General features: G+C 38.7%; 1 protein-coding gene across 1 annotated transcript in view; it reads left to right on the top strand.

Annotated features, from left to right (window-relative positions):
* Nucleotides 1–11,085, top strand: part of kcnma1a (potassium large conductance calcium-activated channel, subfamily M, alpha member 1a) — a 229,067-nt gene extending 217,982 nt beyond the window's left edge. The window contains exons 24-28 of the mRNA XM_062996096.1: nt 311–441; nt 4,029–4,223; nt 4,597–4,715; nt 5,831–6,055; nt 10,983–11,085. Coding sequence (XP_062852166.1) covers nt 311–441; nt 4,029–4,223; nt 4,597–4,715; nt 5,831–6,055; nt 10,983–11,004 — 692 coding nt within the window. The 3' untranslated portion in view covers nt 11,005–11,085. The remainder of the gene's footprint in view (nt 1–310; nt 442–4,028; nt 4,224–4,596; nt 4,716–5,830; nt 6,056–10,982) is intronic.
* Nucleotides 11,086–15,400: the final 4,315 nt, after the last annotated feature.

Below are 15,400 nucleotides of genomic sequence, written 5' to 3'. Positions count from 1 at the left end.
TTTTATTTCAGAAAGCTGAAAATAGTCATAGGAAAATGAACAGAAATCATTGAAAGTCCAAGACTTTTGTGTCACACAGTACAGTATGTGTTCCTTACATGTCCTTGCAAAGCTAGGTACCTGTATCTGTACATGGTGTATAAAAGTATTTCTTTACCACGTTTTAAATGTAGGTTGCTAATTATACTCGAGTTTCAACATTTTAAATGATTAAAAATAATTGACCAAAGCAATTGTTTGTTTGATTGTTAGACGCTTTAGACCTTATTGCATTGTGCATGATTTATAATGGTGTGTTTCTGTGCCACAGTGAACGACTCAAATGTTCAGTTCTTGGACCAAGATGACGACGATGATCCGGACACCGAGTTATATCTAACTCAGCCCTTCGCCTGTGGGACGGCTTTCGCTGTCAGCGTGCTCGACTCACTTATGAGCGCTGTGAGTTTCATATTGATCTTTTCATGTAAGATGAAGCTCTACATTTAGTCATGCCCAGACTTAGTGTCATGTGAAGATGCTTTATATTAATCACAAATACCTGAGGCTAACACATTGCAATATAATGAGACGTCAAAAAACAGCCCATAGTTAAACAGCCCATAGTAATACATAGCTTTAAATATTGCAGCGTGAACGTGTTTTATTTATATGACAGTATTGCAAATTCTGTCCAGCCGATTTTCGTCATGCAGCAGTGTAATCAGAATGTCTGTGTAAGCAGTTATAATTTGACTTAACATTTCATGTTTTAGGTCTTATTTTCTATAGTATATCATATGGTATATAGTCATTCACATTAATGAATAGTTGTAGTCAATTCAGTTACATTGTCTTACAATTAAGCTGCAACCAGTTTAAATCTGGTGTCATTGATTATTTTTGCTAAAACATGTCTCTATCAACAACAGTGCATAAATGATTTGGGTCCTGTCTATCCATCAATTGGAAATGTACAGCTATTGACACCAGTATCTGACATTCACTTAATTTTGTGTTAGAACCAGCTAACAAGTCATATCTCTTACAGGTATCAGACTGATAATGTGTTTCACCCATCCATACCTATCAGTTGACCTTTTTGTTTGGAGCCCACCTTTTGTGGAGATTGGCAGCTGGGCTTGGTTATGGAATCCTGTTCCTCTGCCTTCCCAAGTTTGGCTGGCAAGGGGGCCGGTGGTGGAGATAACTGATGTATCAGTTCCTCCTACCTAACAGTCACCTGTGCCTTGTTGAGTGTTAATTCACTTCAGGTGGAAGTGTTTCTCACAGATTTGCTGGCTCCTCTGTTGGGAACCTGCTATTCACTTGAAAATGTGCTGCAGAGCCTGGACCAGTTCAGCTTTTTTGCTGGTATTTAAGGCCAACACGCTTTTTTTCTGTGCTATCCCTTTTCTTTCCACTCTCTTAGTTGTGGGCTGCACATATTTTGTGTTCTCCTTTTTATTTTGGCCACTACTTTTATTTTCCCATTACACTTTTTGTGTGTGTCTTTTAAGCCACAGTATTGTTCTACTTTGGTGTTCTACCTAACTATCCAAAACATTCGTTTTTTACTTTATTTTTGAAGGTGCAGAGCTACGCTTGGTGCCTCAGTGGTGAGGCATAATCAACTCCGTTGCACATTTGCTTGTTTTGGGAGATGGGATGGCACCAAAATGCCTATTACAACCCATACAGGAAATATAATATAGGAAAAAATAATTTGCCTTAGACAGGGACCAAAGTTTAAAAGATTAAACTAAGGTTTTCATGACCCATGTTGCTACTTGGCACCCACTATACCAGCTGCATCACTTTGCCACCTCCTGAAAGAAATAATAAGAAATGTGATTTTTACCAACCATGAATATTAGTTTTTTTAAGTGAAATAAGTTAAATATTTGAATGTGGAATTGAATTAAGCAGTTTCATTTTCTCATGAGTTACATGAGGCTGTGTTTTGATCAGTAAAAGCTAATCTTCTGAAAAAAGAAAGTGTTACGAAAACAGAATACCTCAGGCTGTGCTGTTCTTCGTTCAGAAGTAGGACTTGAGCGTTACTGGTAGGCAGAGGTTTGTAAATGAAATGCCACATTGATCACACAGTACTGTCAAATTCAGTGACATCAAAAAGGAAGTTGTTGCCAACACTTTTCATATAACGTAATGAACTTTCAAGAGATTTTTTAGCAAGGTAAGTGCTGGAATTCTCTTTAATGATACACCTTGACAAACAGGTGGGCTCATCTGAGGTCCAAAAGCTTTAATCTCCAAACAATGTCATCTTCTATAAAAAATGAGAGAGGTTTTGCTCTTTTATTCTCTCGTTCGCCACTTTTTTCCTCCTTACCTACAACCGTTGCTACCCCCCTTATCCACATGATGGCTTAATTCTTGTGCCTTTCACTTTGAGTGAAGTTAGAACAAAGCAGCCTTCAAGTGTGTTCCACTCTGTACAAAGGTGAGGCTGGCTAATAGACAGCTCTCATCTATCATTCAGCTGAATTGTGCTGTCAGGGGCCTGGAGAGGTGTCACTCTAGTACACAGTTTGAATCCCACCCCCTACTGCTTAGGCTGGTGCCAATCTTTCTCACTCAGTTCAATTCGGTTAAATTCAAAGAGCTTTATTAGCATGAGCATTTTAGTATTGCCAAAGCATTGAAATGACAAATGATGGTTTTTGTGGAAAATAGCCAACGCTACATTGGTGTCAGAAGTGGGATACACACAACCAAAAGAGAAGATGCAATGACCAAGCTGCCAGCATGACAGAAGCATGACGGGCAGGCTGGAGTGGCAGAAAACAGGAAAAAACCAAAGCTGCAAAGAAATGGGCTAATCTTCCCAGGGAAAGAGTATGCTCTCCAGAAGACACAAGCCACAGTAAAGCATGGGTGACCATGGGGTGCCACATACCCGTGGCCCTGGGAAAGAGTACACTCCCCTGAAGATGCTTAATGCACTAGATTTAGGGGTGCAGTATCCCACCTTAGCGCATAGGTTAGAGATTAAAATTTTTGACATTCGATAAGCAACCTTGGAATCCAGACCTCAGACACCAATTACACCAGCATCAGAGTCAGCGTGGTCAACTTGGCCGTCCCACTGCAGGAATAGAAAACACAGTAGACATGGCTTACCGCAAGTTGCCAGTTGTCGCTAAAGAAAGCTTAGTACTCAACTGCTACAACTACGACAGCCAGAAATGGAAGCAATGATGGGCGCCAGTTGCGATCTAAAAGCTCAGTGTTGTCACAGCGGAGGAAAAAGACATTTTGGTATGCACATAGCAGCAGCATTTCAAAACTGAGTGGACACAATGCACCCGTCTCACTTTATTTACATACATTTCAGGTATTTTATAGGTGCTGTAATTTAAAGCGATTTACAATTGTGACTGAATACAGTGCAAGCAATTGAGGGTTAAGGGCCTTGCTTAGTGACACTATGGCCATGGTGGGATCCAATTATTGACCTTTCAATTATTATTCCAGTGCCTTAACCACTAAGCTACCACTGCTCTGCTACTCAATATTACACAGTTTACAACACAAATTGACACATTCATTATTCAATTTGTGTTATGATTGTAATCAGATAAGCCTTAATTTACATCTCTTTACTAAATCTTGGTTTTTGGTTAAGCTGTTCTTTGTTAATGTGGTATAATACACAAATAATATGTGTACATGAAGTCCTGAGTGTACATCTGGATGCAGGAGTCCACCCACTGAGTGCATTCTGAGATCCATAAAGATAATTAGTTCTTGTAATGATAATTGATACAAGAGCAGCTTTCTAGTAATACTGTGTGTAAGCATGGCTGGTGATCAAATGAATGCGGTAGAGGATAAGAAAAAAAAAACAATAACAACAACAGCTGGTCTAATTGCATTGCTGTGTCTCTTTCCGTCATGGGGAGTGCAATGTGAAGAGACAGCTCAGGGTCTAGATAACAAGGCTAAGAATGGCTTGAAAAACCTTGCTGTCTTTCGCCATGACTCTAATGGTGTTTCTGTCTGTATCCCTTACCTCATCCCGGCAGACGTACTTCAACGATAATATCCTGACACTGATCCGGACGCTGGTGACAGGAGGGGCCACGCCGGAGCTGGAGGCACTGCTGGCTGAGGAGAATGCTCTACGTGGAGGCTACAGCACGCCACAGACGCTAGCTAACAGGGACAGGTGTCGCGTGGCACAGCTCGCCCTATATGATGGCCCCTTTGCAGACTTGGGGGTAAGTGAATTCTTTAAAAGACCTGACAGATTTTGTCACTTTTCTCAACAGCACGAGCCCTCCTGTCCGATACCTACGCTGCCCAACAATGTAAACTGAACATGCTGTGTATGCAGAGGAGACCTGTATAAAGTATTTGCAGGTGGAAAAATAAAGCTGTCTTAGAAAGTAACAGTATTTTTATCAGCTGAGGAACTGTAGTAGACTTCAAGAAATGTCTGTGGTTGACATTGTCTTTTTTTCAATCTTCATGTTGAGCCTGCTTATAGCAATTTCTATACATTAATACATAGTTATTTTTAGTCAAATTAGTCATTTCAAACTGTCCTTTTATCTGGCCAGAATCCTAACTTCTTTTCTTTGTGTCTTTTAGGAAGGTGGTTGTTATGGTGACTTATTTTGTAAAGCATTAAAAACATACAACATGCTGTGCTTTGGAATATATAGATTAAGAGATGCACACCTAAGCACACCAAGCCAGTGCACCAAAAGGTGAGCTGTCAGGAATTTCATAATAGCTTTGACTAAGATCATAAACAGGTCTGAACTCAGCAAAGTGTAAAGAAAAACATTTTCTATATTACCATTATTATCCTGTAATTAGCCTACTATAGTTCCACTTACACCGATCAGCCATAACATTAAAACCACCTCCTTGTTTCTACACTCACTGTCCATTTTATCAGCTCCACTTACCATATAGGAGCACTTTGTAGTTCTACAATTACTGACTGTAGTCCATCTGTTACTCTGCATGCTTTGTTAGCCCCCTTTCATGCTGTTCTTCAATGGTCAGGACCCCCTCAGGACCACCACAGAGCAGGTATTATTTAAGTGGTGGATCATTCTCAGCTCTGCAGTGACACTGACATGGTGGTGGTGTGTTAGTGTGTGTTGTGCTGGTAGGAGTGGATCAGACACAGCAGCACTGCTGGAGTTTTTGTAAATACTGTGTCCACTCATTGTCCACTTAATTAAACGCTTCTACCTAGTTGGTCCACCTTGTAGATGTAAAGTCAGAGACGATCGCTCATCTATTACTGCTGTTTGAGTTGGTCATCTTCTAGACTCTTATCAGTGGTCACAGGACTCTGCCCACGGGGTGCTGTTGGCTGGATATATTTTTGGTTGGTGGACTATTCTCAGTCCAGCAGTGACAGTGAGGTGTTTAAAAACTCCATCAGCATTGCTGTGTCATATCCACTCATACCAGCACAACACACACTAACACACCACCACCATGTCAGTGTCACTGCAGTGCTGAGAATGATCCTCCACCCAAATAATACCTCTCTGTGGTGGTCCTGTGGGTGTCCTAACCATTGAAGAACAGCATGAAAGGGGGCTAACAAAGCACGCAGAGAAACAGATGGACTACAGTCAGTAATTGTAGAACCTAGAAGTGCTTCTATATGGGACAGTGAGTGTAGAAACATGGAGGTGGTTTTAATGTTATGATTGATCGGTGTATGACCTTGATAAGTACAGTTTATTTGACCTTTAATTCATGCCTTGAAAAACAAAAGTGACCATTGTGTATAAATTGAGTCACTTAAAATTTATCATGCATTTTTCACCAAAAATCTGATGTGTTGCTACCTTCACAGATACGTCATCACCAACCCACCTTATGAGTTTGAGCTGGTCCCCACAGACCTGATCTTCTGCTTAATGCAGTTTGACCACAACGCGGGCCAGTCACGAACCAGTCTGTCCCACTCATCTCATTCCTCACACTCATCCAGCAAGAAGAGCTCCTCAGTTCACTCCATCCCTGCAACCAATCGGCCGAACCGCAGCAGCAAGGCCAGAGAATCCAGAGAAAAACACAAGTAAGACCCCCCCCCCCCCGCCCCAGAAATCTACTGTAGTTTTCCTCTTTTACTGTGTTTGTGTGCTCTCTGTGTATGTGTATGAGCTTGTTGACTGCTGTTGTTTAAGAAATGTTGTGCAGAACGATTGTGTATTGTTGTTTGTATCCAGCACTGCTTGTCATGTTTGTGCATTTGCTCTGTGGTGATGTGCACGTGACTCTTGTTTACCTACATTATAGTCCCATTAGTACATTGCTTCATCTCAGCCACACTTTTTTATATTATTTTAACAATTCAGAAGTATGCCAGCATCGTATGAACATAAGCTTTTTAACAGTTTATTTATTTATTTTATTATTTACAATATAATATTGATTTAAAATAATTTCCAGAAAGTACATATTCCTATATGGTGTATTAGGAATAGTTTATGGTGGTGTGGTTGTGCTCTGTTTTTTGTATATTAAATATACAAATACTTCCTGTGGTTTAACTGTTGAGTGAATAGCTTTTTATAACTCTTCTGTTTTCTGACATACTTGCGTCCTAATGTCAGTTTATAATAGTACAGACAGACCCAATAAGTTCATTACTTGTTGTCCTTTTACTCGTGTGTGTGTGAGCTTCAGTTGCATGACTGTTGTAGTTTTTGTAAGCTATGTGTTTTGTAGTGTTGACTTTGGTACTATAATTGTACAGCTGGTAAGATATTGTGTTTGGTTTTACTAGATTTTAAGAACTAAAATGACGACCTTGCTAACATAGGAGCATTAATGTTCATTTATACCATTAATGACCAATAATAAACAAATTAACATATGAACAGAATTTTTTTTAATTTTAAAACACCATACATTTGGCCATCCAAGCATTCTTAGTCAGTATCGCAAAATGTTTGTCCATAATATAATGTAAATAACTGGCAAAACAATAAATAACTGGCGTGCTGTGTCGGGCATGTACTATAGCATTTCAGCACATCAATGTCCCTTACGAGTGCATAGGGGCGGCACGGTGGCTAAGTGGGTAGCACTGTCACCTCACAGCAAGAAGGTCCTGGGTTTGATCCCCAGGTGGGGCGGTCTTGGTCCTTTCTGTGTGGAGTTTGCATGTTCTCCCCGTGTCTGCGTGGGTTTACTCCGGGAGCTCCGGTTTCCTCCCACAGTCCAAAAACATGCAAGTGAGGTAAATTGGAGACACTAAATTGTCTATGACTGTGTTCGATATAACCTTGTGAACTGAGGAATCTTGTGTGAAGATAAATTACCGTTTGCTGTCATGAATGTAACCAAGTGCATAGACACCTTAAACATAATTTTATGTTATTTTCGTGCCAATTATTGGAAAACATTTTTCCTCATTTAAAAAATGTTCATGGACTAATAGTTACTTTACTTTGTTGTGGGTTTTTTATAGGTCAAAAATATTTACACAGCAATTTAGACTATTATTTTGGTGTAGGAAGTGCAGTAATGGCCTTTTAGCCTAAGGTGACAGGCAGTACGGTGACAGGCACTGTTTTATGTGTACACTATATGGCTAAAAGTGTGTAGACACACTCCTTGTTATTGAGTTTAGGTGTTTAAGCCACACCAATGTATGTAAACATTAATTGTTTGTTGGAACAGTTCAGCCATTTCTTTTTCTACATTTCTTATCAAAAGCTGCAACTAAAAAAAGCTTAATAATAAGAAGGGGTGTTAACATACTCTGTATGGACAAAAGTATTGGGACAAACATATAGGGACAGTGGTAGCCAAGTAGGCCATTGGGTTATTATTAGCAATGTTGTAGGTCATGCAGCCACTGTTGGGTCCTTAAGCAAGGCGCTCAACCTGGCTCCGGGGGTGCTGTACAATGGCTGACCCTGCGCTCCATATGAATGTCTTTGAATTTAGAATGGGATTTTTACCTTTAGGTAATTTTGTCCATATCGTGTACTTTTAGCCATTTGTATATAATGTTAGATGCCATTTAGAGTAGTTTTATACAAAACTATGCTTTATATCCTAAAATTACCTGTAAAAACTGATTTTTTACAACCAAACCTACTAAAGGTGAATTATTTCCTGACACTTAACGCATCATATAAAGGATTTGGTCTTGTCAGTAATCCTGTGTTAGACATGTTTTCTAACTTGAGAACTGTAAAACTTACTTAGCCCACTTCTTTCTCTAAAGTGCAACAAGGATGAATAGAATGGGCCAAGGTATGCAAGCTACTGATTCTGCATGATATAGAACCTGTTGTGAGATATTTACTCATGATTTTGTCTGTGTGGGGCACTGGAATGAGAGAATATGTTGATTTTTACTTAATAATTCATGCCTACATTTCACTTTTGCTTTCACTACGGAAGCAAATGACTACAGCTCTTGCTTAACTTGTCATGCTTAGGATCACCTTAGCACTGCATGTGGTTGATCATCCTGCCCAACCTTTTTACCTATATACCTGAGTTCATCTGATCAATTTCTCTGGAACTGAACCACTTCTTTTTGATTTCTCTTTCGTTTTGTACTATAAGGTTTTCTTTCTTTGCTGAACTGTGTAAAATATCTCTGTGTTGTCACATTGTTTCTATACAGTCTGATGATCTGAGTTTGGATGGATAATAACAGGGTTGATACACCAGATTGACTAGGCTTCCTCCACTTTATGTAACAAACTGCAAAACTAGTCAGAAATCTGGGTTGGCTCAGTCATAACTTTAACATCCAAACCAGGAAAGTTAAGTGCTCACCTCTTGGCAGAAATCTCATCAAAAGTATAAAAGGAAAAGCTGATGAGAAGGCCAGTCCCTGAGAAATTGATTTTCTTAACTCTTGGCATGCCGGAGGATGTCTCAGGGAGATATGAGAGCCAGTATCAGTGGTGAACTCGGGGGAATAGAGCGAGGTGGATGACTCGTTGCACCACCGCAGGCAGAACTCCACTCACATCAAACGCCTGTGCTGTGACACTCTAGCCTGCAGGCCTTCGCTGGATGACATTGTTGAGCCTGCAGCACTTTTCACGTTCAAGACAGAGTTAGAGTTTGAGTACTAGAAAATGGCACAGCCACTGGAAACTTGAGCTGGATGAGGACAGAAATTCATCCACACAACTTGCTTAAGTCCTCTGTAATGTGGCATGCCGTGTCTCATTTAGCAGTTTTGCCTAGGTCAGAGGAAGATTAAACTGTTCAACTTTAATTCAAACTTGACCTCACTGTGTTAATAAATATAGCATGATTGACCTTGTTCTTTTAGTCTGTGTGTGATGAAGTGTGATGTTTAAAGTCTAGAAGTGCTTTTACATGTCATCTCCAGAATACTGGCACCCTGGTAAAATGGGTAAAAAAGGTTAGTGTGGTACATGAGCTTAATCGCTCACTGAAAATATTATGAATCTGAACTGAGTATAATTACTTCAGTAATCTTTTAGTCATTCAAAGAAAAGATTAGAAAATACACTAATAAAAATGAACAGATCTGAGTTGAACTTTTTAAACCATGCAATGTCTTTATACTGCAAAAACCTTATTATTTTAGAAAACCCGAGCCCCTCATAAAACTTCATAAAATTGGACAGTGTATTTTACTCTTACTCATGGTAAATTTTTAAGAACCACTGTGAAAGATTTGGACAGGATGGTAGCATTTTGGGGTTTGTGAAGTTGCTAAATGTACAGTTAACATTCCCTTCTGTGTTAACAAACTAACGCAACTAATGTCAGAGGAAAGCCTTCTTATGTAACCAAAATCAAAATAACCAGAGGTTCTATAGACACTAGTGGACTTTAACTGGAACCAGGTTCTATGGTCAGACAAAAATAGTGATTTTTGGTAACAAACTCTAAAATGAAGAATGCCTATACAAAAAAGTATGTTTTCATCGCTCAGGTGGTGCAGCGGTAAAAACACACGCTACATTGTATTGAATCTCAGCTCTGCCATCCGTTTGGGCTGAGCGGCCACATGATCAACGATTGGCCTGTTGTTCATATAGGGGTGGGGTATTAAACCAGATAGGGACTTCTCGTAACTGATGCACTACGACCTCTGCTGGCTGATTGATGGCACCTGCAAAGAGGCGGGGAAAGAGTGCGGATCAGGGTGTGTCTCTCCATACACAAGGCTGATTCCCATTCATGCACTCGCCTAGTGTGACAAAATACGGCTGCTGGCCACGTGTCAGAGGGGGCGTGGGTTAGCTTTGTTCTCCTCAAATCTGAGCGGGGTCGGCATTAGTGGAGAGGAAGTGTGACGCTATCGGGCAATTGCACATGCTAAAAAGTTGGGAGAAAAAGCACAAAATTTAAAAAAAGTTTTCTACCAAGGGCTGTGAAAATCCTATTGTGGTTAAGTTCAGGTGCTTCAGCCATCTCCATTTCTAACATCTGTCTGAAATCAATTATATAAAATAAATTACGTTTCCAACTTAACTTAGTAGCAACAGTTTGGTGTGGGCTGTTTTCTGTTTAGCATGTGCTCAAAGTAAGGTGTACAGACATATTGTTTAGATGTGGAGGAACTCAAAGAGCCCTGATCTTAACCCTGTGAAACACATTTGGGATAAATTGGAACATTAATTGCAAGTCAGGTCTTCTCATCCAACATCAGTGCCTGACCTCACAAATGGTATTTGACTAATTTAGCTCATTTTTGTTTTATTTCTTGGAATTAATGAAACCAATTAAAATTATATTAATTTCATTTTTTTAGTGTAAAATTAATTTAATAAACCACAAAGACATTTTAGTCTCTGTGGTTTATTAAACATATTTACCATGGGTGCCTACTCTGGAGCTGACTGTAAATTACCCTGGCTTACAAGAGAAATAGGTGGACCAACATTTATTTTCACTCTGTCTGGTTTTTGAAAGGTCAGCTGTGCTAGTATTGTATACTAATACTGTCCTTTTCATCCTCTCTGCCTCTCTCTTGCCTGACTGTCTCACAGAAAAGAAATGGTTTACAGATGAACCAGACAATGCCTACCCAAGGAACATTCAAATCAAGCCCATGAGCACTCACATGGCCAATCAAGTAAATCAGTACAAATCCACTAGCAGCCTGATTCCACCAATCAGAGAAGTTGAAGATGAATGCTGAATCCATGGCTTTTGAAGATATCGAGGACGTCGGAGCATCCTGATGTATAAGATGTATAAGCGCTAGTGATGGGAATGATTCACTTCTGCATTCTTGGGATTTTGTTGGAAAACTGTAAAGGACCTTCTATGTGTATACCGTTAATTTTACTTCCATGTTTTTCGGGAAATTTAATTTTAAAATGTATACATAGTGATGTACATAATGACAATCAACTAAGGATTGTACAGCATCCTAGCACTTTTTAAAATTCTGTTAAATGGTAAAGAAGTACTTCCTGTAATTCTTTGCAATATCTTGTGTCTGTAGTGACCTGACTCTGTCCGGAGGGCTTTGTATTATTGAGGATGAGGGTCACATTCATTCAGTTCATTCTGTCATTACCCAAAGAACTTCATTTGATGCATATGATGACTGATTGACCTACACGCACACTTCATCTTTATCTACTTTTTTTGCACTAAACCTCTAATTGATTAATGTGAAAAAACCTAGGATATCACAGATAATGGAAAAAATGCCTGGTAATTTACTGAGTTGTAAATTACTCGATTCAAATAGCTACACAATGAAGCAAGTTTGGCTGAGATTGTACACATGCATGAGCTAAAGTTCTTGGTGTGAGCAGCACTCACATGCATACCTTTTGTGCTTCTGGATAGTGAAAACCACTAGAAACCAAAACAGCACTTAAATCTTTTTATTATTATTATTATTGAATAGCCCCGCATATAGACTGTAGACCATATCAAGTTTGTGCTCCACAGTTTCAATACCATTTGGTATAAACACAAATAGTAAATAGCAGCAGGCTGACACAGTGACGTTGAATATGGGTTCCATCGTCCCCAGAAGACTATCTGTGACTGTCATGCTTTTCTGTTGTTCCTGTGGGTTTTTTCCAACTCCTTCCAAAGCATGCAGTTAGTAAATTGGCATCTCTAAAATGTTTCTAGATGTGGGTGGATGTGAGTGTTTGTTACCCTGCACTTAACTGTGCAGTTTCCAGGCTGTGTTTGTGCATTGGGCACAGTGCTTCTAGGTGCCCCCATACCCATCACAACCCTAATCAGAATAAATGAATTTAATAAGAATTATTTCGTTTGAGACATGGCATCTAATATTTTTTCCTTGGACACAGGTCTGTGCAGGAAATATTATCATAAATAGTAATAATATTAAATATACAGTTTGATGCATGCAGCAGCCATCTTGCTCATACATGCCCTTAGTTAACATGAGTGTAATACAATGCCCTATGCGCAGTGCTGCTCAAGCCAGGACTTCTATTGTGTCGTACATGGCATGGACATGTTAGGAGGAAAAGTGACTTTATCCACACTTCATCCACATAGATTGTGTAGGTCATCAGGAATGAGTATGTGTTCACCATATTCACATAATAATGCAAGGTCATCCCCAGCATAGCCCTTCAAAATTGGCAATACATTACCTGGATATGCACTACTTTAGTTGATGTCTTTCCATCATGCTTGACTGCTAACGCTGCTGTGGTTGTAAAAATGGTACGATGTACCTCTTTCAAATCTTAATGTGTAGGTTTGACAGAGGTAAATACATGCTCTTGCCTATTGATTTATTATTATACAAGGAGTTGTTTTTATATGCTGCACTTGTAAAAATCTATATGCTGATAACCCCACTATGATTGAACTTTTAAACCTGATAAACATTCATGTTGTGGATAGTGTGATATGCCACATATTGCGAAAAGTGGGCATTCATGGTTCCTCCTTCTAATTGGTACCACTGCCTGACACTCAGTTGGCACAGAGGCGGAAATGTGCTTGGATGTTCTCTGTGACCAATGACGGTGCCTGGAAATTGCTTAACCTCCTAGACAAAGACAAACTTAAGCTCAATCATAGAGGCAGTTATCATGCAAAGAGAATTTTAGGAATTGTTTAGTGTTGCTCTGCTGTTAAACTGGTTGAATAAGCTACTTAAGACTGGAACACTACTGATGAGCCTTTATGTGGGAAGTGTAATAATACAAGCAGAACTATGCTTAAAATGTTCTGTCAGATTTATACATACTGTACTTACATAGTTATTTTTTATCCATATGAGCATAATCATTTTGTACTTATTTTTATACATATCAAAGGACTTTATTTCTAAAAAAAAAAGTAATAATATCTTAAATGCATATTGTTAATGCTACAGTACACAGAAGCTGAGTTTGTTGTCCTTTTTTAGCTTGGCAACAGAACCAATCATGCATTAAATAAGACATGCTTTATATTTATCACATTTTTAGAAGAGACAGCTTGAGTGAAAAAAACACAAGCTTAGACCTCCATTTAGTTTTCTTGGAGAGTGTTTTGTTTCTCAATACTCGGGCTGCTCTGATGGATTTAGATATTTAAAACAAAAATTAAATTTAGTGTATGGTTCATTTTTTATTGCCATCAGCTGATATAAATACTGATACAGTACAAAGATGTAAACAGTAGATTCATTTCATGTTAAAAGTGATGGTTAACCTGGAGAATGTGCATGAGTGGTTAATTGCCAATGGTTGTGTCATGGTTTGAGTTACTTTTGAGGGTAGATTTGATAGTGTTGTTGACCTAAATTAGGTCTTAGAAAGTGGAGGAAATATTTGTGTCCATACATATACAGTGTAATTCACTCCTTTTCAAGAATTTTAATTGGCACAATAAAAAAAATACTTTTGGATGTCTTTAGTCACCAGTAAGCGAGCAACCATCTGATGATAGATATAAGTTTTAAAAATACATTATTACAATTTTACTACTACAATATAAAAAGATGTTACGTGTCAAAGTATGTTGTGTAAATTCTGCCCATATAGGCTACACTTTATTTTAATTTTTTTTAAAAGGATCTCAGCTTTAATGTTTGTCTACTGGATGTAGTATGATCCTATTGCAGCCAACTAGGCTCTGTCCTCAAGTGATTTTTAAATTGTGAATAGATGGATGTTACACTTTGTAGCAAGTAGCTTAATTTACGAAATGTGAGTACATATGTAAAATTGGATTATTAAATAACATACCTGCTAGTCTGAAAAAGGAAAAAAAAAAAAAGATTCAAACCTGAAATGAATCATGAATCCCACGAGTTATTTTTAAAGCTGATTTGTCTGCTATCTTTTTCCTGTAATGAAGCTTGTGCAGTGCATCATAAAGAACTTTTAATGAAATAAAAATAATAATAACATTGTAGACACAGGGTTGGATGAACACTGGAATGACTTCGAGGATAGATTCTAAGTATGTATGCTGTATTTTAAAAAACAATTGTTTTGTTTTATATAATCAGAGTTTACATTCCATTTGTCCCCTTTTACTGAGCTTTACGTTGCAGTAACACAGTTTACACATTTTAATGTAACCAGACTATAGATAGCACACCTGAAAATGTCATTATATCATTACATAATCAAGATCATTACGTTTATACACACCAGGGTTGCTTTGTTTTTATCATGATATTTTTGGGATTTGTCTTTACACTGCTGGTCTGTCCACAGCTTGACTTTCTTCTCCAGTGTGCAATAACATGTTCTATGTCCCCTGCGATGCGTCTCTGTCTGATGTAAGGTAAACAAGATGTCTTCTACATATCAGAATGTCTAATGTGCCATGATGGTGTGAAGCATTCTTCAGTCACGTGTTCAAACCAAGTCGGATTAGCGTACAGTGGCATCTTATGCTGGCATGGAGAACATCCAAGCCATCCAAGCCTCCATGCCAGCACAGTGCCAGGCAGTGGGGTCGTATACCAGGAGGAACACATGAAGACCCACTAAAGCGAAAAGTGGCATCTGATAGGGCTGGAAGTTTCACAGATCCCAAGCCCTACAGTACCAATCACACTATATGTGGATGTTAAGTAAAGCCACATATAACTACAATCCAGCAGACCACAGACTGGTCAGAGAGATGCGGTTACACTGACTGTAAGATGCTGAGCACTAAATAAGGTTCTAGTTTGTATGTACGAGGGTTCTTCAGGCAATTCTGCTGGTGATACTGGATAATTAGAACTTGTATTTACTAAACTGCTTTAAGGGAATTAAGTCTTAAACTGAATAGCGTTGGGATTTTTTTTTTTGCATTTCTATACACATATTAAACATTATTGGGATATTCATTACAGGAAAATGAGGTTTAAACTGTTTTAGCTAATGGATAAATGAAGATAATTTGATGGTGCTGAGTTGATCTACCTGACAACCTGCTGATAAACATACTGTCTTGTACAAAAAGTTGTACA

The sequence above is a fragment of the Trichomycterus rosablanca genome, chromosome 5 (genome assembly GCF_030014385.1).
Source record: "Trichomycterus rosablanca isolate fTriRos1 chromosome 5, fTriRos1.hap1, whole genome shotgun sequence".
NCBI lineage: Eukaryota > Metazoa > Chordata > Actinopteri > Siluriformes > Trichomycteridae > Trichomycterus > Trichomycterus rosablanca.
This window is presented reverse-complemented; position numbering and strand designations above follow the sequence as displayed.